The 27139-nt window shown below is 37.4% G+C and overlaps 1 protein-coding gene across 3 annotated transcripts in view; it reads left to right on the forward strand.

Annotated features, from left to right (window-relative positions):
* Window positions 1–27139, forward strand: part of Usp24 (ubiquitin specific peptidase 24) — a 144616-nt gene that overhangs the window by 12593 nt on the left and 104884 nt on the right. For 2 of the 3 annotated variants that reach the window (XM_005353499.3, XM_026782231.1), the window contains exons 2-5: window positions 13584–13749; window positions 14986–15053; window positions 20236–20379; window positions 20900–21022. In XM_005353499.3, the coding sequence (XP_005353556.1) occupies window positions 13584–13749; window positions 14986–15053; window positions 20236–20379; window positions 20900–21022 (501 nt within the window). The remainder of the gene's footprint in view (window positions 1–13583; window positions 13750–14985; window positions 15054–20235; window positions 20380–20899; window positions 21023–27139) is intronic. The other variant, XM_026782230.1, reaches the window with a different exon arrangement.

Raw genomic sequence — 27139 nt, forward strand, 5'->3', positions numbered from 1 at the left:
AGTTTTCTGTAACTGTTTCTTTTTTTTGCAGGGCAGGGCGCAGTCCAACTCCCAAATAAACATACAGAGATATATTTTACTTATGAATGCCCAGCCTTGGCTTGGGCTTATTTCTAGCCACCTTTTCTAACTTAAATTATCCTGTTTCTCTTTAACTACATTTTGTTTCTGGGTTTTTTACCCCTCCTTATTCTATATCTTTATTTCCTTCTTACTCTGTGGCTGGCTGTGTGTCTGGGTGGTTGGCCCCTGGCTCCCTCTTCTGTTCTCGCTCCTCTCTCTTTTTCCCCCCTAGATTTCTCCTTCTGTTTAGTTTCTCTGCCTGCCAACCCTGCCCGTTTCTCTCTCCTGCCTAGCTATTGGGCGTTCAGCTCTTTATTAGACCAATCAGGTGTTTTAGACAGGCAAAGTAACACAGCTTTACAGAGTTAAACAAATGCAGCATAAAAGAATGCAACGCATCTGCATCATTAAACAAATATTCCACAGCATTAATGAGTAACACTTCTTAAACTGATGTTCCATACCAGTTTTCTTGAGTTTCTCATGGCCTGTAAGTTTTATTAAATGTAAAATAAACATTAAAATACAGACTACCAAATTCTGTTGTCTACCCTTTAAATACAAGTAATTAAAAGTCTAAAGCATTTAACAGTTCTCAAAAATAGATTCTAAAATTGCTCGAAAAATGGTTTCTGAAGAAAATTAAGTATAAAAAGCTGAACTTTTTTTCCTAACTGAAGTATAAAATAAAAGAAAGCTTATTGCTTACCATCACATAATTGAGCTAGAGAATGAGGATTATATATTGAATTATTAGACAGGCTTACACAGCATGGTCTGTGTAGACCCACAGTGGCTGTCACACACTAGAGAGGCTGAGAGGTTGTAACGCTAGAAGATGTACAGTCTCAGTCTGGCGCTGCAGGCCGGGGGAGTCCTGGAGTGCTCTGTCTTCAGTCTATATTGGAGCCTCAGGAAGCTGACTTTGATACCAGGGAGAAATGCCTCCACAGCAGTAGGAGAGGTAACTCACCAGGAGTGAAAACAGACACGCACAAATCAGTTTCCTTCTTCGTGTGCTCTTGTGTATGCTGTCATCAAATGTTTAGGCTAGGCCTTCCATCCAGATAGTTCATGAGATGGTACCTCACAGGCATGTTCAGCAGCTTACCTTTTGGTTGATTCCAGATCTAGTCAAGTTGACAATCAAGGTTATCTGTCATAGGAATTATTTTATAAAAACTAGAATTCACATTGGTTATCTAGCTATTTGATCTGGTCTTATTCCTAACTATAAGAAAACTGATTCCACAGGTTGAGTCTGGGTGTGAGCAGCATTTTTAATTTCTCTTCCTGCCCTGCCCACTTCTTTTCTGTGCCCTCCCCCCATGCACCCTCCCTAGTATCTCACAGCATTTTGTTCTTCTAACTATGGCTGTCTGTATTGACTGATCTCTGATTTCTAACTGCCAGCTTTGGAAAGATCTGTGACTGTATTTTGAAGCAGCTATTAAGAGGCTTTGTTTTTAGGTAAAAGGGATAGAATACAGAGGAATTCAGGTAGAATTGTTGACACAGTTAGTGGTGTTTCTTTGTTCCTGTGTTTCATAGCAGTGTTAGAATTGTTAGGCCATTGATAGGGTCCTATCTCCCTGCAGTTTTTAAGGATTCCACTCACCTGATTCTTTGTCTTTTATATGCAGAAATTGTACATTCTTAAAAGAACAGAATGGCAATTTCTTATTTTTATTAAATGGAAAGAGTTCACTGAAGAAAAACTCAGAAAAAATCTAAGCAATTATTTAGATGAATCTTTATTATTAACAACACATAATACTGAACTATCAGAGTTTCAAAATAGTTAATGCCCATTTACTGGAACTAGCTAGCATTCAGATTAGCTAGTTTTTGTCAAGAATTTACTGTGTATGCTAGGCACTGAGGTAGGTGTTGAGAATAAGTACAAGGATGAAGAAATCAGACATAGCCCCTTGGTTCTTTTTTCCTGACAAAATCTGATAGCTTAAAGAGGAAAGATTTATTTTGTCTTGGGTTAGAGAGGACACAGTCTGTCATGTAGGGAGGGCATGGCAGCAGGAGGGCTCACAGCTTGTTTCAATCTGAGCAAATCAGGAAGCAGAGAAAGGACAGAATTGCTTTTCTCCTGTTTACCTTCTTTTCAGTTCCAGACCCCAGCCAGGGGTGCTGTGACCCACATTCAGACCAGGTCTTCTCATCTCCGTTTATTCTCCCTAGAAACAGACACAAAGCTGTGCTTCCTTGGTGCCCTAGAAATTTCTTAATCCAATTAAGCTGACACCAGAACCACCATACTTCTTTCTTACAGCCTTGAGCCTAGTAGATTTCTTATGTCTGAAGTGTAATAAACTATGTTTGATATTTAAAGCTGGAGACTTTAAAATTATGAGTTAAATATGAAGAAGTATAGAAATATATATACATATTATAGTATATATAGTTAACTATGAAGAAGTATAGTATAGAAATATAGATGTATAGATTTCAGTAGTGCCTTGGGAATTTTTTTGTGATGCAGTTTATCTGTAGTGGTATCAATTGCCAGGAAACCAAATATCTTTTAAGGGAAATTTTTTTTGGTGCCACGGAATGTACAGAATTTGTATTTACTTGTTGAATGTTTAATATTCATGAGTTGATAATGTCTCAACCACTGTCTCTAAAGAATGATGCCATTTTTTTTATCCTAAAAGCATAAATGTAAAAAAAAAAAAAAAAGAAATTGCTTAATATTTTAAAGCAGGGCTCATTTAGCCCTGGCTGTCCTGGAACTCTGTAGACCATGCTGATCTCAAACTAGGAGATCCTCCTGCCACTGTCTCCCAGAGTGCTGGGATTAAAGGTGTGTACCACCATTCCCTGCTTGCTTTTTTTTTTTAGATGGGTTCTCATATTGTGGCCATCTGCCTGCCTAACTTTCCAAGTGTCAACCACCCTTTCTGGACAGGAACTAATCTGTTTCTGTGTTAAAAGTCTCTTTATGATTGTTAATACAAAAGTCATTTAGAGCTGGGTGGATGTCAGAAATATTTGAAAGACTTATTAGAGATGGAAGTAGCAGCAGCCCTATAAAATGAAAACTCCCTCAACTGGCCTCTGCCTTATTCCTACTTTGATTTTTTTGGTGTGTTTTATATTGGGGTACTAAAATTATTGACAATGTTATTTTCATTGTGTGAGATTTTTCATGGTATTTGCCTTATTTTGAAATGTTCTGGTGAATTATAGTAGCAACAGATTATTGATACTTCAGCCTTAAACACACAGAAACAGGGTATTTTGTTTTTGATGAATCTGGTGAGTAAGTAACACTCAGTTCCTATCGAAATGATGCAGGCCAAATATATGTAATTTGAACCATAAAAACAATAGTTTACAATATGTGCACAGAGGAGCCACAAGATTTGTAGGGAATAGCAAGCAAGTCCTATTTGTTTTTCATCACTCCGAACTTCATTTGGTTGAAGTCTAGAACAGGTCTGTAGTAAAGGAATTCAAAACATTCACTAAGGTCAAAGATCAGAAATGATGCAACATTACCTCTCATTCATGCAGTGCATATGATTATTATCTGGGGAGGTGTCAAGGCTACAGAGCAGGTGTCTCTTACAAAATGAAACACTTATCTACAGAACTCACTGTTATCTGCTGTTCCTTCCCATTATTCCAGCAAACAAAATTAAGTACTATAACTTTAGGGATTAAAATAGAAGATTTATCTCAGGGTTAGAGGAACCATGCAGATGTGTCCCTTGGTATGTCAAATCCTGTCACTTAGAAGACTGTGACTTTTGGCTCATTATCAAAATCAGGAAAAAAATCTTCCTCCTCTTTCCTCAGGTGGTTTTTGTTTTCTTTGTCTTATGTCTTCTTCTTAGTCTTTTTTTTTTTTTAAGGCAAAGTCTCAAATGTACAATAATCTTTCTGCCTTAGCCTCCCAAGTACTGGGGTTAAAGCAAATACCATCACAGTCAAGTTGTTTGATTGAGAGAGGATCTCACTCTGTAGACCAGGCTGGCTAGAACTCACTGGGTCTCCCAGGCTGTCTTTCAGTTGCAGTAGTCCTCCTGCTGTAGCCTCTTGAGTAGTTAAGTGTTGTACAACCATGTATTTCTTTGTAACATAAGGAAGTATTTGACTGTAGGTCATCTTATTAAGTGTGTCTTCCTCACGAAGTTTCTGTTCTTTAGGCATCATGGTTCCCTTTGTTCATTTTTTCAAAAAAATTTTTTTTGTTTTTTTGAGACAGGGTTTCTCTGTGGTTTTGGAGCCTGTCCTGGAACTAGCTCTTGTAGACCAGGCTGGTTTCGAACTCATAGAGATCCGCCTGCCTCTGCCTCCCGAGTGCTGGGATTAAAGGCGTGTGCCACCACAGCCCTGCATGGTTCCCTTTGTTAAGCACTGTTTGGGTTAGAAGGTCAGAGTTATTATGGAACCCCAACCCCTTGTTTTCTTCTTTAGGAATTTTCTATCTCTAATTCTAATTTTCCATCTCTAGTTAATGAAGGGTGGTGGGTGTCAGGAGGAGGCCAAGCAGTTGCTGTCACTTCTCAAGGTGCTATGTCAGCCTATATCACTTTAACACCCCTGGGCACCTGCCTGAATGTACCCAGTCAGCATGGGTACTGAGTACTTGAAAAGAAGTTGTAAAGTCTTCAACCAATATGTGGCCTGGCTTAAAAACTGTTTCAGATGTCTATGTATTAAACACAATGGTTATCAAACATACCATCAGGGAGATAGTGTACATTTGTAGATTTGAAAGCATTTTGAAAGATAACTTTGAACAATGTTAGTATGTTGAAAACAACACTTGACCTAGATTCTGTGTTTTAATAACTGCAGAAATGAAACTACAAATTAATGAACTCTTAGAGGGTACTTTAAAAAGTCAACTTTAAAATCGTGGATCACATTATGCCTCCTTGTCTCTGCAAAAGGCTTTTCTCCCCTCTGTCCTACCTTGCCTGTGCCTTTCTCCTACTCTTTTGTATTGGACTGTAAGAGTTCATCCATACACCTGCATGTATCGTCAGTTTGGTCCTGTACTTATCCTTTTCTACAAGTAGACTTAACACGTTTATAATTTATCTCATTATAGTGATACTGTGATTTTTCACTCATACTGAATTGTGAGTGCTTTGAGGACTGGGTTGGTTTTTGGTATTTCTCCTAAAGTCTAAGGTTGCATTTCATATTGGAGGTACAAAGCTAAATGGCAGAATCTGCTCTGGGAAATATTTATTGCCATCACCATTTTGAAATATTTGTTCCATTTATGTCTGTCACTTAACTCCCTAAAGTTATGTTGTTTAAAGCTTCATTTTTATTTTTGTTTTTTTGAGACAGAATCTCAAGAATCTCACTAGGTGGCTCTAGCCATCTTGGAATTCTCCTTTTAATCCAGGCTAGTTGCCTAAGACTTTAAACAGTAGCTGAAGGCCATTTACATTTTAGACTTTGATCAGATTCCTGTCAGGGTGTTTACTTTCTATTACAGTTTGTGGGAATGAACTTTTTGAACTCTTGCCATGTTTTTATAATGAACCAGTTTTGGACTTAACACATTAAATTTGATCTTGGGTATTCTGTATCACTTCCTTTGCTTTATATTCTTCTTTAGCTCATAGAATAGCATTGTACATGGGAAAGAACACAATAGATGCTGTAAAAACAATCTTCACTTTTAGAAGTACTCACCAGTCCGTTTCTGTATAGCTTTATTGCATGGTTTAGTTGGGACTTCAGTATGGAGATTATTTGCAGATATTATCATTTCTAATATGGGGAAAGAGAAAACTTCTACTGTACAATTAAACTAGGAGGACTGAGGATGTAATTCACTTGGTAGAGAGCTTTCCTAGTATGAATTTGCTCTGGGTTTGTCCCCAGTACTACATAAACTTGGCATAGTGGTGCATATCAGTAGACATTGTTTTCTGCAATGTATAGAGTCTCCTTGGCTATCATAACTCAGAATTTGAATTCTTGGTACCACAGTGTTAATCATCCTTCAGTGTACAGGACAGTTTTACCAACAAATAAATATCCAGCCTAAAATATTATTTGAGCCAGGGTTAAAAAATCTCTGTCTAAAAATCATACAACTAATGGTGAGACTTCACCCCATCTTTGTTTGCTTTTTTGATGTTTTAAATAATTTCATACATGTATATAATATATTTGGATTTTTTTACACAAATCCATCACTTTCTTTTTTATATTTATTTATTATTATACAATGTTCTGTCTGTGTGTATGCCTGCAGGCCAGAAGAGGGCACCAGACCACTTTACAGATGGTTGTGAGCCACCATGTGGATGCTGGGAATTGAACTCAGGACCTTTGGAAGAGCAGGCAATGCTCTTAACCACTGAGCCATCTCTCCAGCCCCTATTCCCGAGCTTTTAAAGGTTAAATTACATATGTGCCTTTGGCCGGGTAGTGGTGGTGCACACCTTTAAATCTAGCACTCAGGAGTCAGGTGGATCTCTGTGAGTTTGAAGCCAGCTTGATCTACAAGAGCTAGTTCCCGGACAGCTAGGACTGTTTGTTACACAGAGAAACATTGTCTCAAAAAAAAAAAAAAAAAAAGAAAGAAATTATATGTATGTACCTTTGAATTAGATAACTTCTGAGTACATGGATAACCATCAGGGTTTAATGCAGGGACCAGAAAAAAATGTCAGTGTTTGTAGGAAACTTACTGAATAGAACACTGAGTGAAAAGGCATTCTGGGAAAACAGTTTTAAACCAACCTGAGACAGTGTGCTGGCTTGGGGGCTGCCTATCCTGATTTGTCCATCCACTTCATTTTTCCCTGAAGTGGTATTTCAGGAATTATTTCTGTAGCCGGAAATAGCAGATATTAGATCTGTAAGGAAAATATTTTATAAGTAAAGTGGACAACCTCAAGATTTTATGAAAGTTTTTGTAAATCAGTGACTTGAAATCAAAGGTTAATGGTTTTCATGTTTTAAGCCATTGACATGTAGTAGTCTTTGAGTTATAGATAAATTATTTAAAGTCATAGAAAAATTTTGCCGCTTTTCTATATGTGGTTAGAAATTTGAAAGTTTTTTTTTCTACGTTGCTTGTTAATAGGATAGCTTAATAAGTGAATTTAAGGGGCTGAAGAGATGGCTTGGAGGTTAAAAGCTCTGACTGCTCTTCCAGAGGTCCTGAGTTCAATTTTCATAAGCCACATGGTGACTCACAATCATCTGTAATGAGACCTGGCGTGTCCCTCTTCTGCATCTTTATGCCAGCGTAACATTATAAATAAATCTTTAAAAAAATGAATGAACTTAATATTAAAATAAACTTTGAGCAGCATTTTCAGTCTTTTCTCCATTAATACAAGTAATCTTTATGTGTGTTTCAGTGACTGGTCAGATGGAAGCTTATCTCTTTACTAGCAGGTGTCAGGGGTGGAAGAGTCATACTACACAGTGGCAGCATAAGAAAGAAAATAGTGTATTTTGGTCTGGACAGTTTATAAACAGATGAAATTGTAATCACAACTTTTTTTCATTGCCTTAGTGTTCGATTCTAACATATTGGGATGAGACCTTGTTTATATTTTCGTACCTATTTATTTTATTTATTTATTTATTTTTTGGTTTTTCGAGACAGGGTTTCTCTGTGGCTTTGGAGCTTGTCCTGGAACTAGCTCTGTAGACCAGACTGGTCTCAAACTCACAGAGATCCGCCTGCCTCTGCCTCCCGAGTGTTGGGATTAAAGACGTGCGCCACCACCGCCCGGCTATATTTTCGTATCTATAGTAATGAGCTAGTTGCAAGTTCAGGAAACAGTTTAAGATGTATGTGTATGCAGCAGTGTTAATCGCTTTGGTTTTAATTCCAAACTGGCCAGTTTAGAAGCACATTTATAATGTATACATGAGCTCATCTGCACTTCGTTCTACTAGACAACTGTGCAGATTTAATATCATTAATGCTTTTTGTCAGTTAAAGGGGTCATTCAGTTGTTGGGAGGCTATTCCCCTCTGCCTTAGTATTAGAACTGTGCATCTCTACCAAATTCTGGGCTTATTAAACATTGGAAAAATATTTTTTTAAATAAATGATTTTCAGTTTTAATGGAATTATGGAAATGTGTTTAAAAATGAGGTATCCCTTCATGTCATATAAAAACTAAAAAGCTAAAAACACTGAGATGTTGCTACTTCTGAAAAATAAAGTATTCCTGGTTTGAAATGTGCTCTGTGTCTTCTGCCCGGCAGACTGCGAGTTCTTAGGCTTGCTTACCCCACCTTTAGTCCATTTCCTCAACTTGTCTGTTTCCTGCTCTGTAAAGAAGGAATTGCTTTTGTGTCTGCTCCCTCCTATTAAGTGCCTTAATATAACAGGCTTTCAGTAAAGTATTTCTAATTAACTTAGAATGAGTGGTAACTAATTGTTACTTTTATCATTTAGATTTGCTGTCTAATAAGAAAATAATATATTACATTTCTGAGTTTTTCTTAAGTGCCTCTCATATTTTTGTCTTTTAGTAACTGTTTTAGGTAGGACAATTCTAAGCTCCTTTGTGTATTTTCTTTTGCTCAATATCTCATTTTTGCCAAAACAGGCCCAATTGATGACTCAGAATATTAAACCAACCTAGATGCGGGTCCCTGCCATGGTTTCCTCCCCCAGAAACTCCTGTGTCCGTGTTGGTGGCAGCCACCTCAAAGCGCGGAGCTGCACTCATGCATTGCATAGCCTTTCTCTCCCTTTTAAGAGTATCTTTTATTCTTTGACAATTTCATACACATATATCATATATCTTGATCATATGCACACATCTTAACTCTCCTTAGTTTATAACCAAAAATGTTAACTGTTTAGAAGACTGTATGCTATTTTCACTAGTCAGACCCTAATGACTGTTTTTAAAATACTGTCTTAAAACTGTCTTATGGCCATAGGCATTATAGTTTATTACAGGTCATAAAGTTCAACTCTGTTTTGAAATTCTTCGTTGAGCGACTATAATCACTACTCTTAATTTATTAGTTCTGTTAATGATTTTATTGAGATGTAATTTACATGCCATAAATTTTGCCCTATAAAGTATCTGTGCACACAGCTGTGTATACCATCACAACCACTTCAGAATATTTTCATCACCCAAAAGAGAAACATCAATAATACCCATTATCAGTTACCACCCTCCTTTCTCTTCATCTGCTACCAGCCACGAACTTGTCCTGTATGGCAATGGATTTGCCTCTTGTGGACATTTCATAGAAGCAGAGTGGTCCAGTATGTGTACTTACATGTCAGACTTCTCTGACTTAGCATAATGTTTTGAAATTCATTCCTGTTGTAACAATATCCATGTCTTTATTTCTAGGGGGAATACTCCTGGTGGATATAACTTTGTAATATAATATTAAATTATGAGTTTTGATGCACATTTAGAAAATTCCCACTTTTAATAATCCTCCTGTGAACATTTGTGTTGTTTTTGTATGAATGTTTCCATTTCTCTTAGATATATAACAAGGGGAGGAGTTATTGGGTCTTTTGGTAATAACAGTTGATCTTTGAGAAAATTCCAGATTATCTTGCAAAAGTGACCATTTTGTAATATTTCCAGCAATATATGATGGTTCCAGTTTTCTACATCCTCACCAATACTGACTTTTACCTATTTTTTGGCTACCCTAAGGCTTGTGGAACAATAATATCTTTTAATTTTTATTTGCATTTTTTTCTAATGACTAATGATAGTGAATATATTTTATGTACCAGTCATCAATATTCTTTAGAGAAATGTCCACTTGAATCCTTTGCCTTTTTAAAAATTGCATAATGAGTTGTAAGTTCTTTTGTATTCTAGAATTAAGTACCTTTTCATATATTTGAAAATATGAAAAGATTTCTTTTTTTTATTACACCTGCCAAAACAGGGTATTTCTACGTAGTCTGGGCAGTCCTGGAACTCCCTTCTGTAGACCAAGTTGGCCTTGAGCACAGAAATCTGCCTGTCTCTGCCTCCTAAATGCTGGGACTAAAGGTGTGCGTCACCACGCAGAGCTCTTTTCACTTTGATAACAGTCACCTTATCCATGGAATCAACCATGCACAGACCAAAGTATTTAAAATGAGTTGTGTCTGTACTGAACATGTACAGGCTTATTTTCTTGTCATTAGTCTCTAAACAATGCAAAATAACAAATGTTCATATAGTATGACCATTGTATCAGGTATTGTAAATAACCTAGAGATGATTTCAGGTTTATGGGATGGTATGTGTGGATTATATACAAGTAGAACACTATTTTCTATAAAAGTCTTGAGCTCCATGGTGGTGGGGTTTCTTGGTGTTAATTCCTGGTGATACTGAGGCCCAGCTGTATTAGAGTGAGGACTTGACTGTGCATTTGAGGAGAATACCACTTATCCTGCAATGCTGAAGACATTGGAGAGGTTCTTTTTAAGTTTTCCCCAACACAGCTCAGGTACATTATGTGATTTCATCTATGATTTCATATAGTTAGGTTCCTTTAAGAAAAAAAAATTTCTTTACAATACTTATAGATTGTGTTTTATACAACATAAATAGTATTGCTCCTCGTGTCTCCCTCCCTCCCTCCCTCTGGCTCTCTCTCTCTAAGACAAAGTCTCTGTCTCTCCCTGGCCATCCTGGAGCTCACTATGTAGACCAGGATGACTGTGAACTCACAGAGATCCACCACCTTCTCTCCAGAGTGCTGCTGGGATTATAACTGTGCACCATCACGCCTAGCTTTTTTTAATTATGATTCTCATCTGTTTAACTCACCGCCTTCATTTTTCACTGCCCAATTTACATTTTTTATACTTAATTAATTGCCTTTCTGCTTACTGCCATACTAGTTCAGCTCTAAACCTGGAAAACACTTTTAGATTCCTTTAGATATTATTGATACGGAATTGAAAATAATTTTCTTGTGCTTTATCATTTTTGTCTTATAATTGTGGGATTTTTCCTTTATTGAGGTTATAGTGTTTTTAATGGAATAGTTTTATTATTTGTAATTAGTGAATTATGGAGTGATTGAAACTAGGTTTTAAAAAAACCTAGTAGGTTTTAGACAGTTGGGGTTCTGATTGCTTAGAGGTTAGCCTGGTGAAAATTAAAGGCACGTTAAGGGTTCTGTCTTTGTTTGCATGGGCTTATTCCCATTTAACAATATTTATTGTGGCCGGCTTTGATTTAGGCGCTAGTCTCTGGAGATGAAACATGATCAAAAGTAAGTAATAAGTAAGGTCTGTGCCATCATGGGGCTTGGTCTTGGTGGGAGCAAACAATTCATAAATCAGCCTGGCATGTGGTGATACCTTCAATCCCAGCACTCGGGAGGCAGAGACAAGTGGATGGATGTCTGTGAGTTCAAGGACAGCCAGAACTGCCTAGTGAGACTCTGTCTCAAAACAAATCAAACAAAAGACCATAAATAAATGTCAGATTACACTTGTGAGTAGTGCTCCAAGAAAAGGCTTCAGAATGGCAAGAGGAAATTTTTGGGTGAATTTTAGCCTCATTTAGAACTTTCAGAGAGTCTTCTGTAAAAGAATTAAGTAGTATGGGAGTCAAGTAGGCTTAAGAGGACAAAGATAAATTAGGAGATAGTAGCATAAAACAGTGTTGTGCACATTGGTTCTGCAGAAAATAGCCTTAGACTTCTCCCCGTGGAACAATTTATCTCTGTCCTGTGATGTCTGGGACTTCAGCTGAAAGACTTAAGACTGACGGTGACCAGAAATTGGAATCTGGAAGCTCCTTCCCTGGCTTTCGAGGCCTGGCTCTCTGGTGTGCCCAAGTGAAACTATAGGACAGGGCACATGTAGGTTACCTCTTTCTTTCCTGGAATTTATCAGTACATAGTATCTTGGGAACAAAAGAGTCCAGAGGATTATTCCCTTTTTCTGACGTAGGCTTGAACATGAAGCCAGAAATACAAAGCCTCACTCTACTTCAAGGCCAAGGGAAATAACTGTCAACTTTTGATCAAGAGAATAGCACATTGGTGAGACCAGAAGTGTTATTGTATTATGCCTCTCAAGAAGCTGGTAGGTCCTAGAGAAACTAGAGTACAGAAAGCTGGAGAGGGAGAGAGAAGATTGGTCATTCACAAGGCCTTGTAGAACATTTCAGAACTGATTTTAAGGATGTTAAATATTTTGGGGTTAACATTAGATTTTTGCTTTTTTAAGATCAGTGTGGCAAGCTATATGTTTGTCTTCTCTTTCTCACCCCTCCCCACACCATTTAGGAAGCATGTTAAATTCAGGAGTAAAGTGGGCTAGGAGGTGGCTATGGAAACAGAGGTGCTGGATCTGAGAGGAATGAAGGAATTTAGGCATAATTATTAGCTCTCGAGGATGGAGATTAGAAAACAAAGTGTTAAGTATGGTTTCCTGGATTCTGATTTGCTGCCAGACAGATGTGCTATTTACCAGGATGGAAAACCAGAGAAGTGGACTGGAATTAAGGAGAAACACATGAATTTGGTTTAGGACACATAATGGATTGTAATAGATGCCTGCAAGTCAGAAGAGTGATCTATCTGTGCTGGGGATAGAAATTTATGAAGCATCTGGGCATGGTGAGAAAGCTCAGCTGTTAGAGAGAACTTGCTGCCCTTGCAAAAGACCAGGCTTCAGTTCCTGCCACCCGCATTGGGAGTACCATGAGTTACAACTTGTAACTTCAGGGGAATCCAGTGTCCTCTTCTGTCTTCCTTGGGCACGCACATGGACATGCATATAATCAACACATACACACACGTTTAAAACTGTATAAACCAAAAGAAGTTTATGAGTTATCTGTGGGTCATAATTGAGATTTGGATAGCAGATAAATCACCCAGATTGGCATAAAAGAGGGCCCAACACTGAGACTTGAGGGACTTACATAGTTGGCGGGTAAGAAGGGGAGGATGTACAGAAGGAGGAGCCCAATAGGAGGAACCAGACCTACAGATGGGCATGGGTAAGGAAAGAAAATCTATTTTTTTTTTAAAAGAGGAGGATTAGGCAGAAGATCTACTATTCCTAAGAAGTATTGAGTAAAGATTGAAACATGGTCATTGGTTTAAAGGTGTGTAAATGTAAAGTTCAGTCATGACCATAAGAGCAGTCATTTTGGGGAGTAAGGACTCTGAGATTCCAATTGTGGCATTAGTAGTAATTTTTGTCAGGCAGGGAGATGAAAATAGATTAGATGCCTCCCTCCAGCTTATCCTCGACATTAGAAAAGTTAAGCAGCGTGGCTGACAATGATGGTAGTTTTAATATTTTATAATGAGAAAATGGGAATTTATTTTTGAAGAGAATGATAACCTTTGAGAAAGAGAGGCGATATCAGAATGATAAGTTGAGAATTTCTGTTGTTTGGTGAAGTTGTCATTTTGAGAAAGATGAGTCCACACTATTGCTATGCATAATTACCATGGACCAAGTGTCTGTTCCATGTTAAATTCTGAGTATTTGGAGAGGTCACTAACTGGAGTATTTGTTTTTATACTCATCCCCTTTTTTTCAGAAGAATGATGAAAATGGAAATTGCTCAGGGGAAGGAATTGAATTCCCTACAACAAATTTGTATGAATTGGAAAGCCGCGTTTTGACTGATCATTGGTCTATCCCATACAAGCGAGAAGAATCGCTAGGCAAATGTCTGTTGGCATCTACGTACTTAGCAAGACTTGGTAAGATTTCACTTTCGTACCTCAGATGTTGTTATGGGACAAATTTCATTTTTGTGTTTGCCGTTGTCTGTGTGATTTTGGTCAGACCATTTATTTTCACAGTCATTCCCTGTGGGGTAAGAGCTTTAACTAAGTCAGCTGTTTGTTTTCAATTCTAGTAGAGTATAAGATTATATGTAATACAATTGAAGAGCTTTGTGGAGGCTAAAATTAACTTCTCCCTAGAAGCTTGGGGCACTTTCAATTTGGGCTCAATCAGGGTTGTTGTTTTTTTAAATAGGAAGAATTCTGATAGTGCACTTCATTAGCATATGTGAAGCCGGGTCCCTGAGAAAGGGAAGGAAGGGGCAAAGGAGATGGGAAGAATGCATAGTTTACTAAATATGATTAAATGTAAGATGCATCAAAGGAAATATTTTGACTAGTCTTGGATTTAATCCCAACAGACATCTATGGTCCATTTAGTTTTGATTTCCCAACACTGTTAGGATGCTAGGCAGGAGTTCTGAAAAATAGAACTGCTTATCAGTATTCCCAGTGATAAAATTCATTACTAAGTTTAAGAGAGAAAAGCATTTCAGACCCAAGGGAAATAGTTGTCTCCGTGGGTAAACGCCCTCCAAATCTAACAACCTGAGTTCAAATCCCGAGACCCAGATGGTAGAGGAGAAAACCTATTCGAATCTCTAAGTTTTCCCCGCATCCTCCATATACATGCATCCCTCCACCCCCACAGGAAACAAATGCAAACAAAAATTTAAAAAGCAATGCATTCTTCCTATGAATAACTTTTACAGTAGGCTCTTCCAATCACTTAGCACTCATTACTTGCTGTATGTGTTGTGCCAGACACAGTTCTTTATTTTATTTACATAGAGTTCATTTACATGCTTTAGAAAAGAGTAACTTGGGCATTTGTTTCAAATATCTGTGCTTTTATAAATAGCTGTTTAGGCAATTAGTGACTAGAAAGTAACTGCTGCTGTTTTATCACGTCACGCAAGTTATTGTGCCATGGAGACATAAGACCATCCATTTCAGTTTTAATTAGTGTCTGAATGCTATGATTATTTCTCAGCCTGCTACTTTAGCAAATGTCTGCATCTGCTTTTAATAATTGCTTAAGAAACATGATTTTGTGATAAAGATCTTTGACTGAATTTGAATAAACATACAGTGTCTACAAAAAGCACTTTAAATCTACACAAATCATATCCTCTTATTTATCTAACCAAGGTCTTTCAGAGTCTGATGAGAACTGCAAAAGATTTATGGAGCGGTGTATGCCTGAGGCATTTAAGAAGGTAAGGAAATGTGCTGATTTGATTGCTAGTAGAAGCAAAGGTGGCTGAACTTTTGGTTTTAGTTTTAGATGTTTTTACATAAAATCAGTTCATGAATCTTCTTCAACTGAGGAATTCTCTAATATGAAATAAGCCTTGAATTTGAAAGTTACCAGTAATTTACTTATATTATATTTGTTTATATTTACCTTTGGTTAACTCTTACTTCCTAATATTTAATGGTTAAAGAATAGATTAATTTAATTATAATAGGATATTATATAGCTTAGTAAAATAAAGGTTGTGGCATTCAGAATATTTAGTATTCATTACACAAATAGGAGCTACTTCATTTTTTTAATTCTTATTTTTTTGAGATTATAATATAATTATATCATTTCCCTTCTTTTTTCCTCCCTCCAAATCTCCCTTATACTTTATCCAAACCCTCTCATGTACTTCCCCCTTGATTTCTTTCAAATTCATGGCCTCTTTTTAAAATTATTATATACGTGTGTGTGTGTGTGTGTGGATGGATGGATGGATGGATGGATGGATGGATGGATGGATGGATGGATGGACGGACTTGCTCAGTCTATATGTTTTCAGGGCTGACCATTTGGTACTAGGTAACCAATTAATGTGCTGTTCCCTGATGAAGACTTATTTCTCCTGCTCTTAGCATTCTGTAGTTGTCTGTAGTCTTTGTGCAGAGTTGCAGCCTTGTGAGTTTCCACCTTCTTCATGTTTGCTTGTCTATTGTCACCAGCCTATTGTTCAGCTCAAGTTTATGCAGCCATGTGGTGAGACTCTATGGTGTAACTTCTGACATTTCTAGGAGACACAGTCTTACAGCTATCTCCCTGTTCACTGACTCTTAGAATCTTTCTGACCCCTCTAATTAGGGAGGTGGAGGAAAGAGATACAGAAGAAAGAGGGAAGAGAGTAAGGATGTCTGAAAAGTATACTCTCAACCTACAAAAAAAAAACTGTAATAGACAGGCATTGGTATATAAATATGCACATATAGTTTAAATGATAATTTGCCATCTGAGTTGACAGTGCTCCCCTCAAAAGCCCTAGACAATCTAACAGAAATCCCAACACTAGACATGAGAAACCCAGGGTTGTTCAAAACATCATAGGCTATTCTGTTACCCTTGGTAGCATCCTACACAGATGGAGCTAAATCCCTATTGAAGAAAACACTATGTACTTAAGATACAGGGCTCAAAGGCCCCCTGAATGCCTCTTCCCCAAAGACTAGCTCTTATTCTAGTGGAAAGCTCCATGCAAGCTTCCTAAGGAGGGAAGCAATCAGCTATGATACTTATAACCCACAACAATGACCAGCATGGCATTATAACTCTAAGGGTTGCAGTAGTTGTTCATGTACCTTGATGGTAACCAACAATACTCTAATACTCAAGAGGGATATTATGCCTGGTCCTGGAAACCTAGCCAGATATCCAGAGCTAGTGATATCATGGTTCTTAGAGGAGAACCTACAACTACCGCTTTACTAAGCCAGCATGATCCCTAACTACCTTCTACATATTTGTTCTTAGACCTACAGATGAGTGCAGTCTTCACCCCTTCTCTTTGCAGCAGATGGAGACTGTTACAGAAAACCAATCAAAATGCAGTTAAGAGCCCAGTTACAACACAAGCCCCGCACACACCTAAGGCTCAGGCATCATTATGCTTATTGTTATACTAAGATAGAAATGTATTTTAAACTACTGAAAGTTTGTTCTTCCTGAAAAAAAATGACACGAATGAGAACATCTCTTGTCAAAACCAGGGTGATGGATAGGTTTGTTCCTCATTCTGTCACATCTCTTAGACAGCAGTTTTCTTCAAAGTGCAAATAGGAGACCACAGGCTAGCATTTCTAAAAAGCAGTCTGACTCAGCCTTATTTCTCAGTTCAGGACCTGAGTCTTATTCCTCACAAGAGAAAGGACTGTGCTGTAGATATTGCTGCTTCCCTAGCAGAAAAACAAGTGCTTGTGCCCTTAGCTAAATAGATGAATGAGTGTCCCAGTGTCTTGTACTTAGTGTTCTGCATTCATTTTTGTCTAATAAGCAAATTAAGTCACTAGAACTACAGATGGATGAAGTTTGTATTTATCTTAAAACTCGATGACACAAATGATCTATTTGTAAACAGTTATTCCCATCTGCACTTTGGTATAAACATTCCTTGATTCAAGGCTTAAATAATAACAATATTAATTTAAGAAACAAAAATGGTTTAATCATTGAAAGAAAGGAATAAATCTCTTTTAAGATATCATTTGGGTGGAGATTATTTAAATTAAGGTCTGTCTTTAGATGAATTTGTTCACTATTTTATAATTTTGAATAGAACATGCTCTTAATATATTATAACTTTAAAAGTAGCAGACTTCCTTAGCATACATTGACATGTGTCATAGTATGATCTTATGTTTACAGAGAAAGAAATAATACATGTTTATTTAGTCATGGGAAATATCTTAATAGTTTAAAAAACAACCTTTAGGAGCCAGAGTTTGCTCAGCTGCTAAATGCTCTTGCTGCTCTTGCAGAGGACCAGAGTTTGGTTCCTAGCACCCATGTCAGGCAAATATTTGTAACTCTAGCTCCAGGGGACACGACACCCTCTTCTGGCCTCCACAGGTACTCACACACACCTGCAGATATACACACAGACACACACATGCACATAAATAAAACATTCAACAAATCTTTAAGAAAGAAAACAGACTTTTGGTCAAGGAGCTCCAGATCCAGGAAGTTCTGAGCGAGTTTCACATTCAGTGTGTAATAATCTAACTCAGAATAGAGCTGCTTGGGAGAGCTGATGTATTATGCCCTTAGCTGATAATGGCACGTTAATGAACAGTCAAATCTGGTTGGTTGTTTTTGTCTGAAATCATGAGCACAGATATGCTGAATTGTGTGATTCTATTGTATGAATTCCCAAAAGTTAAATTTTCTCATAGTTTAGAACTGCAGAGAAGGCTCTTCTTCCTAACATTAGGCGTGCTTTCTTTGATTAAGTCAGAAGACTAGTAGAGTTGTGTGTGCGTCCAGAAAACTTGGCAAGATTTAATCCACTTGGTGCTGCTTCCTCTAGTACTTCCTAGTGTGAGGCTTTCCTGCCTCTAGTGTTTCTAGATGATAGGGTGCTGATAGCCTGCCTGGAGAAGGGACGGGAAAGGGACTTTGTTGTCTTCTGTAGTCTTGACCTATCACCTTCCAGCCAACTTCTTCTGCCAGAGGAAATGCAGTTCAGATTGGCTACAGTGCCCGTCTTCTATACAGGGTGCTGCTTGTCTCTCTTTTAGACGGTAGAAGAACTTCATGTTAGAATGGAAGATGACAATAGAGTGGTATATTTTAATGTTGAAATCACATTTTAATGTGTAATTTTTAGGTATAGGAACACTATATAGCCAATCTTGGGGAAAAAAAGATAATGCCTCACCAGTTTATATAGATGTAGTCTTTGGATTTTTGCTCATTTGAACCAACAGTGAAGGTGGTTGGTGTTTTGAAAATGTAGAACTGAAGTCCCTCTCTAACTACTGAAATCTGGGTTTGTCCAGGCTGCTTTTTTTTTTCTTTCAGGTTTCAGTGTCACCAAAGTTAGTTTTTATTGCACAGTATTTTCCTTCTAAAGGAAAATCTTCCAGAAGCATGGAACTAGGGAGAGCTTGGTGGCACACACCTGTGTTTGGGAAGCTAAGTTGGAGGATTTGGAGTTGGAGGCTATCATGACCTGATACATCCAGTTTCAAAAATCAAACACCAGGGCTGGAGAGATGGCTCAGAGGTTAAGAGCACTGACTGCTCTTCCAAAGGTCCTGAGTTCAATTCCCAGCAACCACATGGTGGCTCACAACCATCTGTAATGAGGTCTGGTGTCCTCTTCTGGCCAGCAGGCATACACACAGAATATTGTATACATAATAAATAAATATTAAAAAAAATCAAACACCAGATCCCCAAAACATCAACAGTGAAAAAAGAAAGCACTAGTTAACTAAACAAACAAATACCTATGAAGCCATTCTAGATATTTAAGGGCAGCCCTTGGTTTTTTCCATTCCCTGATCTGGCAGTTAGTCTTGAACTAGACATCCTGAGGACTGAAGAATTGAAGGGTCCAGTTTCTCTTATTTTTAATGAATCTAAGAAATGGTCTGATTATATGATAGACCATTAAAACATATTTGATATTGATTATATGATAGGCCAAATAAAACATATTTGATATTTATGCCTAAAGACAGTAGATTATAATATCTTATTATTTTGAGCTGTTTTAGATTTCCTTAGCCATTTAAAAAGTTAACTATTACTTTTGCACATGCCAAAAAAGGAAATAAAGGTCCAGCAAATTAACTATTTATAAATTTGTTCATGTTGAGGGTTATTGTTTAGCCAACCAATGGGAAGATACAGTCCCTTTTCTGAGATGTGAAAAACTGTGAATTAAATATATGTCTGAATCCTTGAAACATCATCCATATCTTAGATTCCAGTTCCATTGATTAATATTGACAACTTATCGACATTTTTATAATACCTACATTTATAAAGTGCTTCCATGTTTGTTAAATCTTATGATCTTTGTAACATTTGAGTGAGCTGAGCAGAAACATCACTCATTAGAGATGTTTTTATTATTTGTAATATAATAATAAAAACAGTGTCTCTGAGAATTCGAAACTTTGTTGAAGATCACAGCATCACAGCAGTTAGGAACCAGTAGTTTCCACAATAGATGTCAAACTTCTGCTTGATTGTGTTACTTAGTCTAACAAAGAACAGAAGAGCAAATTAAAAATTGTCTTTTTAATCCTAGGCATGAGTGAGCATGTCTTTAGTCCCAGCACTCAAGAGACGAGGCAGGTAGATCTCTTTGACCTTGAGGCCAGCCTGGACTACATAGTGAGTTCTAGGACAGCCAGGACTACATAGAGACACCATGAAAAAATGCTTTTGAACAAGCTGTTTTGATATAAAGAATTTAAAGTTCAAAACAAAACTTTGTAATGACTTTGAGATACTAAGGAAACTGGATCTTGGTTACTGGTCTTAAAGCTATCTGCATTCAAAAGGGTATTTTGGTCACTTGAAATTTACTTGATAAACTGTGTTTCTTGTCTATTGTCCAAGTGAAACTCTAGATTCCCCCTTTCTTTTTGTAGCTTCTGACATCAAGTGCTGTTCACAAGTGGGGTACTGAAATTCATGAAGGAATCTACAACATGTTGATGCTACTGATAGAATTGGTTGCAGAGAGAATAAAACAGGATCCAATTCCCATTGGTCTCCTAGGCGTGCTTACAATGGTATAGTATCTTGAAAATGAAGTGCTACTCTCTTTGTTTTGATTTAATTGATGATAATTTGCTGTTCTTCTACTTGTAATTAATAACAAATGATATTTTATTATGAACAATATGAATTTAGCTAACAGAGTCCTTGCCTTTTAGCTTAAAAGCAGGGCAGGCATTGTGTTCGGAAGAAATACTTTTCTAGTTTTAATGAACTTTCAGAAGTTTTCCCTGATGACTCCAGTTAGTCCCATTTTAAACACATTTCCAGAGGGTTGTGCATTTTCTTCAGCTTTCTCCCCAACTTCATTGTCTCCCCTTCTGTCGTCTGACTGTACCTGAGGCAGCTCTTGCCACTCAGGGATGCTGGTGTTGCCTGAAGTCAGAGCTCTCACCCTGCTAGCACCATGCCAGTCCTTCACTCCTGAACTACCTAGAGCCTGAGTTTTGCCAGTGTTATATTTTTATCTTCTTTTCTAATGCTAATATGTTGCTATAAAAGTAGGTAATATTTTTATGTTCTCTTTGAATCTAGGCTTTCAATCCTGATAATGAATACCACTTTAAAAACAGAATGAAAGTGTCTCAGAGGAATTGGGCAGAGGTGTTTGGAGAGGGAAACATGTTTGCTATTTCACCTGTATCTACGTTCCAAAAGGTAAATTCAGTTTCTTTTCACCCTTTTAATCATAAATATATTGAAAATTTTTCTGTGCTATAAAACTAACAATTTGCATAGAAGAGTTAAATTCATCTGGAAATACAGATATATATTTTTATGTGATTTATAGAACTGAGAATTCTTAAAAATGACTTACGTTTTCATATAGCTGTTATGTAATGTTATGAAGAATTTTTTATCTGAAATTATATTTGGTGAAAGAAATTGCTTCAGTGCCTTACATATTGGATTATCAGAACTACAGTTTAATTGATATCCCACTTTTCTAGAGGTATTTCAGAGTAAAGCATTAGAAATTACTTGAAATAACTAATTCTACCTGAATAAAAAACCAAACAACTTGTCATCAGTGTTATCTAGAATTGTCTTGCAAACTCCACAAGCATTAAAACTTTTGTTTTTACAGTTCCAGATCCAATGTCTTTTTGATAGGTCTGCAGTGTGGCAGTAACGTTATACCAACAAGAAGTGCATAATCTAAATAGTCCCCTAATTCAAACAGTTGAAAGAAGTCCATTTTAGTTGTTAGGTCTTTTACCAAAAAAAAAAAAAAAAAAAGGAAAGGTGTCTCTCCTTAAAAAAAAATAAGTAATTTTTTTAAAGAAGGAAACAATTATCTTTTTCATTATATATGCCAATCCAAGTTCCCACTCCCTGCCCTCCTCCGATCCCTTCCACAAACCCTCCCACCCCATCCCCATCCAATCCTCAGAGAGGATAAGACACATTGCTTTGGGGAAAGTCCAAGGCCCTTTCTACTATATCTATGCTGAGCAAGGTATCCGTCCAAAGAGAATAGGTTCCCAAAAAGCCAGTACATGCTGGAAGGGTGTCTATTATCCTAATAGAATAGAAGTTTGATTTGAGCTATACTTTTTCTCTTCTCCCTTTCCTTCCTTCCCTCTCCCTTTCTACTCTCTCCTGTGACCCCCACGCTCCCAATTTACTCAGGAATCTTGTCTTTGTCTTCTTCCTTTGTAGATCCATGTATGTCTCTCTTAGGGTTCTTTTGTCTAGGTTCTGTGGGATTGTAAATTGTAGGTTGGTTTTTCTTTGCTTTATATCTAAAAGACACTTATGAGCGAGTACATATTATGTTTGTCTTTCTGGGTCTGGGTTATCTCACGCAATATGGTTTTTTTTCTAGATCCATCCATTTGCCTGCAAATTTCAAGACATCATTATTTTTTCCACTGAGTAGTATACTTACTCCATTGTGTAAATGTACCACATCTTACTTATCCATTCTTCAGTTGAGGGGCATCTAGGTTGTTTCCAGGTTTTGGCTACTACAAATAATGCTGCTATGAACATAGTTGAGCACATGTCCTTGTGGCACAATTGAGCAACCTTTGGGTATAAACCCAAAAGTGGTATTGCTGGGTCTTGAGATAAATTGTTTCCTAATTTTCTGAGAAATTGCTGTACTGATTTCCAAAGTGGTTGTACAAGTTTACACTCCCACCAGCAATAGAGGAGTGTTTCCTTTACCCTACATCCTCTTCAGCATAAACTGTCATCAGTGTTTTTGATCTTGGCCATTATTACAGGTATAAGATGGAATCTCAGAGTTGTTTTGATTTACATTTCTCTGATGACTAAGAATGTTGAGCATTTCCTTAAGTATTTTTCAGCCATTTGAGATTTGTCTGTTGCGAGTTCTCTGTGTAGGTCTACACCACATTTTTTGTTGGATTATTTGTTCTTTTGATGCCAAGTTTCTTGAGTTCTTTGTATATTTTGGAGATCAGACCTCTGTCTGATATGGGGTTGGTGAAGATCTTTTCCCATTCTGTAGGCTGTCGTTTTATTTTGTTGACCGTGTCCTTTGCTTCTCAGTTTCAGGAGGTCCCATTTATTAATTGTTTCTCGCAGTGTTTGTACTGCTGGGGTTATATTTAGAAAGTGGTCTTCTGTGCCAGTGAATCAAGTATACTTCCTATTTTCTCTTCTCTGAGATTTAGTGTGGTTGGTTTTATGTTGAGGTCTTTGATTCATTTGGACTTGAGTTTTATGCATGACGATAGATAAGGATCTATTTTCATTCTTCTACATGTTGATATTCAGTTATGCCAGCACCACTTGTTAAATATGCTTTCTTTTTTCCATTTTATAATTTTAGCTTCTTTGTCAAAAAATCAAGTGTTTGTAGGTGTGTGGATTGATAGCTGGGTCTTCGATTCAATTCTATTGATCCTCCTGTCTTTTTTTTTTATGCCAATATCAGGCTGTTTTCATAACTGTAACTCTATAGTAGAGTTTGAAGTCAGGATGCCTCCAGAAGTTTCTTTATTGTATAGGATTGTTTTGGCTATCCTGGGTTTTTGTTTTTTCCATATGATGTTGTGTATTGTTCTTTCGAGGTCTGTAAAGAATTTTACTGGGATTTTGAGGGGCATTGCATTGAATCTGTAGATTGCTTTTGGTAATATTGCCATTTTTCCTATATTAATTCTACCTACCCAAGAGCATAGGAGATCTTTCTATTTTCTGGTATCTTCTTCAATTTCTTTCTTCAAAGATTTTAAAGTTCCTGTCATACAGGCCTTCCACTTGTTTGGTTAGAGTTACTCCAAGATACTTTATGTTATTTGTGGCTATTGTGAAGGGTGATGTTTCTCTGATTTCTTTCTCAGCCCATTTATCATCTGTGTAAAAGAGGGCTACTAATTTTTTTTTTGAGTTAATCTTATATTCTGCTAAATTACTAAAGGTGTTTATGAGTTGTAGCAGCTCCCTAATAGAGTTGGAGTCAGTTACATATACTATCATATCATCAGCAAATAGTGACAGTTTGACTTCTTTTCTGATTTGTATCCCCTTGATCTCCTTTTGTTGTCTTACTGCTCTAGCTAGGATTTCAAGTACTATATTGAATAGATATGGAGAGAGTGGACAACCTTGTCTTGTTCCTGATTTCAGTGGCCACTTTGAGTTTCTCTCCATTTAGTTAGATGTTGGCTGTTGGCTTGCTGGATACTGCCTTTATTATGTTTAGGTATGTTCTTTGTATCCCTGTTCTCTTTAAGACTTGTATCATGAAGGGATATTGTATTTTGTTAAAGGCTTTTTCAGCATCTAATGAGATGATCATGTGCTTTTATTTTTCAGTTTGTTTATATGGTGGATTACATTAATAGATTTTCGTATGTTAAACCATACCTGCATCTCTGGGATGAAGCCTACTTGGTCATGTTGGATGATTTTTCTGATTGTTCCTAGTATTTTTTGACTATTTTTGCATCAATGTTCATGAGTGAGATTAGTCTGTCTGTAATTTTCTTTCTTAGTAGGATCTTTGTGTGGTTTGGTTATCAGAGTAACTGTAACCTTGTAAAAAGAGTTAGGCAATGCTTCTTTTCTTCTGTTTCTATTGTGTGGAACAATTTGAGGAGTATTGGTATTAGCTCTAGAAGTCTGATTTTTAACAGCCATTTATTGATCACTTGCTGTTTACCAGGATTAATCTAAGTTTGGGAGATAATGAACCATTACTCCTTGCCTTTATCAACTAGTGTAGTATAATGGCCTGGAGAGAGATGGCTCAGTGGTTAAGAGCACTGCCTGCCCTTCTGAAGGTCCTGAGTTCAGTTCCCAGCAACCACATAGCGGCTCACAACCATCTGCAATGAGATCTTGTGCCCTCTTCTGGCCTGCAGGCACACATTCAGACAGAATACCACGAATACTGTATACATAATAAATAAATCTTTTAAAAAAAAGGTGTAGTATTATACAGTTTTTGGCTCATGATTGTTCTATACAGTGTAGAAAACTATTTTTGATAATTTTGTTTTTGGTTTGGAATGACCAAGTTTTTAAATATATAGCAAACAAAGGTGAAACAGTACCTAGGGAGCTACAGATGCAAAATATCATCAGTATGGGCCCTTATAGCATCCATCAGCCATGCTTGGAGTAACCCAATTGAGAGAGCAAACAGAAGATAACATCAAACCAGGGCTGGTAGACATCTAGCAGAAATCCACTGGGGAAGCTTCCACTGAGGCAGCCAGCTGGAGTTTCCCAATGCAGTGTCCTAGGCAGAGCAGAGTGTCTCCCTAGGTGAGGCTTCTAAGTAAAAGAAGAAATAGCAAATCAGCCGTTTATAATCAGCCAACAAAAACTGACTGGGAAAATCTTGAACAGTTTATGCTGGGGTTCCTGATCAAAAGTCCCAGGCTGAGTAGAGTTCATCTCCAGGGATGAGCTTTTTACCTTCTCTTTCCTACTGTAGGCATTTTTATACTGTAGGATAAATAGAGCAATCAGGCTTGGAAGTAATTTACTTTCTAGTTATTGGCAAGGACACAGTGATTTTAATACCGTTAGTTGTTTGCTGCTTTCCTTTTTTACAAAGTGAAGGGACCAGCCTGCTCCAGAACAGGAAACTGGAAGAGACAAGCTCCTTGTTCCCAGAGTCAGCTTTCAACAAGCTTAAAGTATAACAATTTACCAGTCTAATGTGCACTACTTCACAGTAGTGTAGCAGAGACAATGTAAAACAAAACATGCAGTGAAATTAGCATTTCTTGTAATTCTAGCCTGTGTGTGGAATGTGGAGGAGGGATTAGCTAGTACAGTGCTGCTTTCAACACACTTTTAGCACTGAGCGGCAAGAATGGTGATTTGATCCCACAGTAATCTTGTGAGTTAGCTACTCTTTTATTCTAATTTACAAATGAGAATAAAAACCACTTAAGTACTTCACCAGGGGCAAGTACCAAGTTATAAGAAGAATTTATGCTTCGGATCTCTGTGAGTTCGAGACCAGCCTGGTCTACAGAGCTAGTTCCAGGACAGACTCCAAAGCCACAAAGAAACCCTGTCTCGAAAAAACCAAAAAAAAGAATTTATGCTGTCAAGAAATTTAAACTTACACAGTCTGCTTTTCTTAAATACCAAACAGGTGAGAAGTCAACAGACATTCTCCTCTCTTCACTTTCTACTACTGAGACAGAAAAGTTTAGTCTTCCTTTGTCCTCTTTTTCCCACAGGGGAATAGTTCTCCCATCAAGGCCCTGGCCTCTCATGATTAATGTTTTATATCACTTCTGGCACTTTTCAGCCATTATCTTTTAGTGAATTACTTTTTCTCTGTCAGTCTTTTTTGTTTGAAACTTTGATTGGATACGTTAGACTGTCTCATTCTGTCTTCCATGTTACTTCATCTTTTCAATCTTTTTGTCTCTTTGTGCTTTGTGTTTTTTTTCCTGTGTCTATAATTTAGTTTCCTTTTATTTTTCCTATTTGTATTTAGTTTGCAGATTTAAATCTTTAACTTCAATACATATGTGTATTTTGTTTGTTTTGTTTTTAGACAGGCCCTTATAGGCTGGCCCTGTATTCCTGATCTTCCTGCCTCTGCTTCCCATCTATTAGGATTTCAGGGATTACTTACCACTTAATAATATTGGGTCCTTCACTGCTACCCAGCTTTGGTTCAGACCCTCTTCTCTTGGTACTATACTCTCTTGTCAAGAATGTCCTCTCTTCTCATTGCTGTAAGTGTCACTTTAATGATGATAGCTTCAGTTTATCTTTGTGGTTCAAACTCTTTTATGAGCATACCTGATAAGAAGTTAACCATCTCCTCTTAACTGCCACACAGTTCTCAGGAGTCACATGCCTACCGGGCCCTGCTGCCTGCCCTGCCTCTCTTTTTCCTCTGAGTAAATAACATCACTGCCTATCTCAGGGTTCAAGCTAACCAGAGTTGCCAAAATCATCCTGTTTTCTTAGCTTCTGTATTAATTCATAAACACATACTTTTATTTAAAGCCCAGTCATGCCTTCAGAGACCACTCTGGCTTCTGCAGCCATTCTGTTCCACACACCACCTGTCCTGTTTTGTACACTGCATTAGTCTTCTACCTGGGAGGTCTGAATTCCTCCCAATCTTCTGTTCTTTCATACTGTTGTTTTCTCATCAGAACTGCAAATGGCTATCTTAGAATGCAAAACCCACACTACCATTTCTTACAACACTTTGTTGCTGTCCTGGCCTTTACTTCTGTATGCAGTTTCCCCTGTGTCCTCTGCACAGCTCCTTCACCTGTGTCCTTCTGCACAGCTCCTTCACAGGTGTCCTCT

The sequence above is a fragment of the Microtus ochrogaster genome, chromosome 10, assembly GCF_000317375.1.
Source record: "Microtus ochrogaster isolate Prairie Vole_2 chromosome 10, MicOch1.0, whole genome shotgun sequence".
Taxonomy (NCBI): Eukaryota; Metazoa; Chordata; class Mammalia; order Rodentia; family Cricetidae; genus Microtus; species Microtus ochrogaster.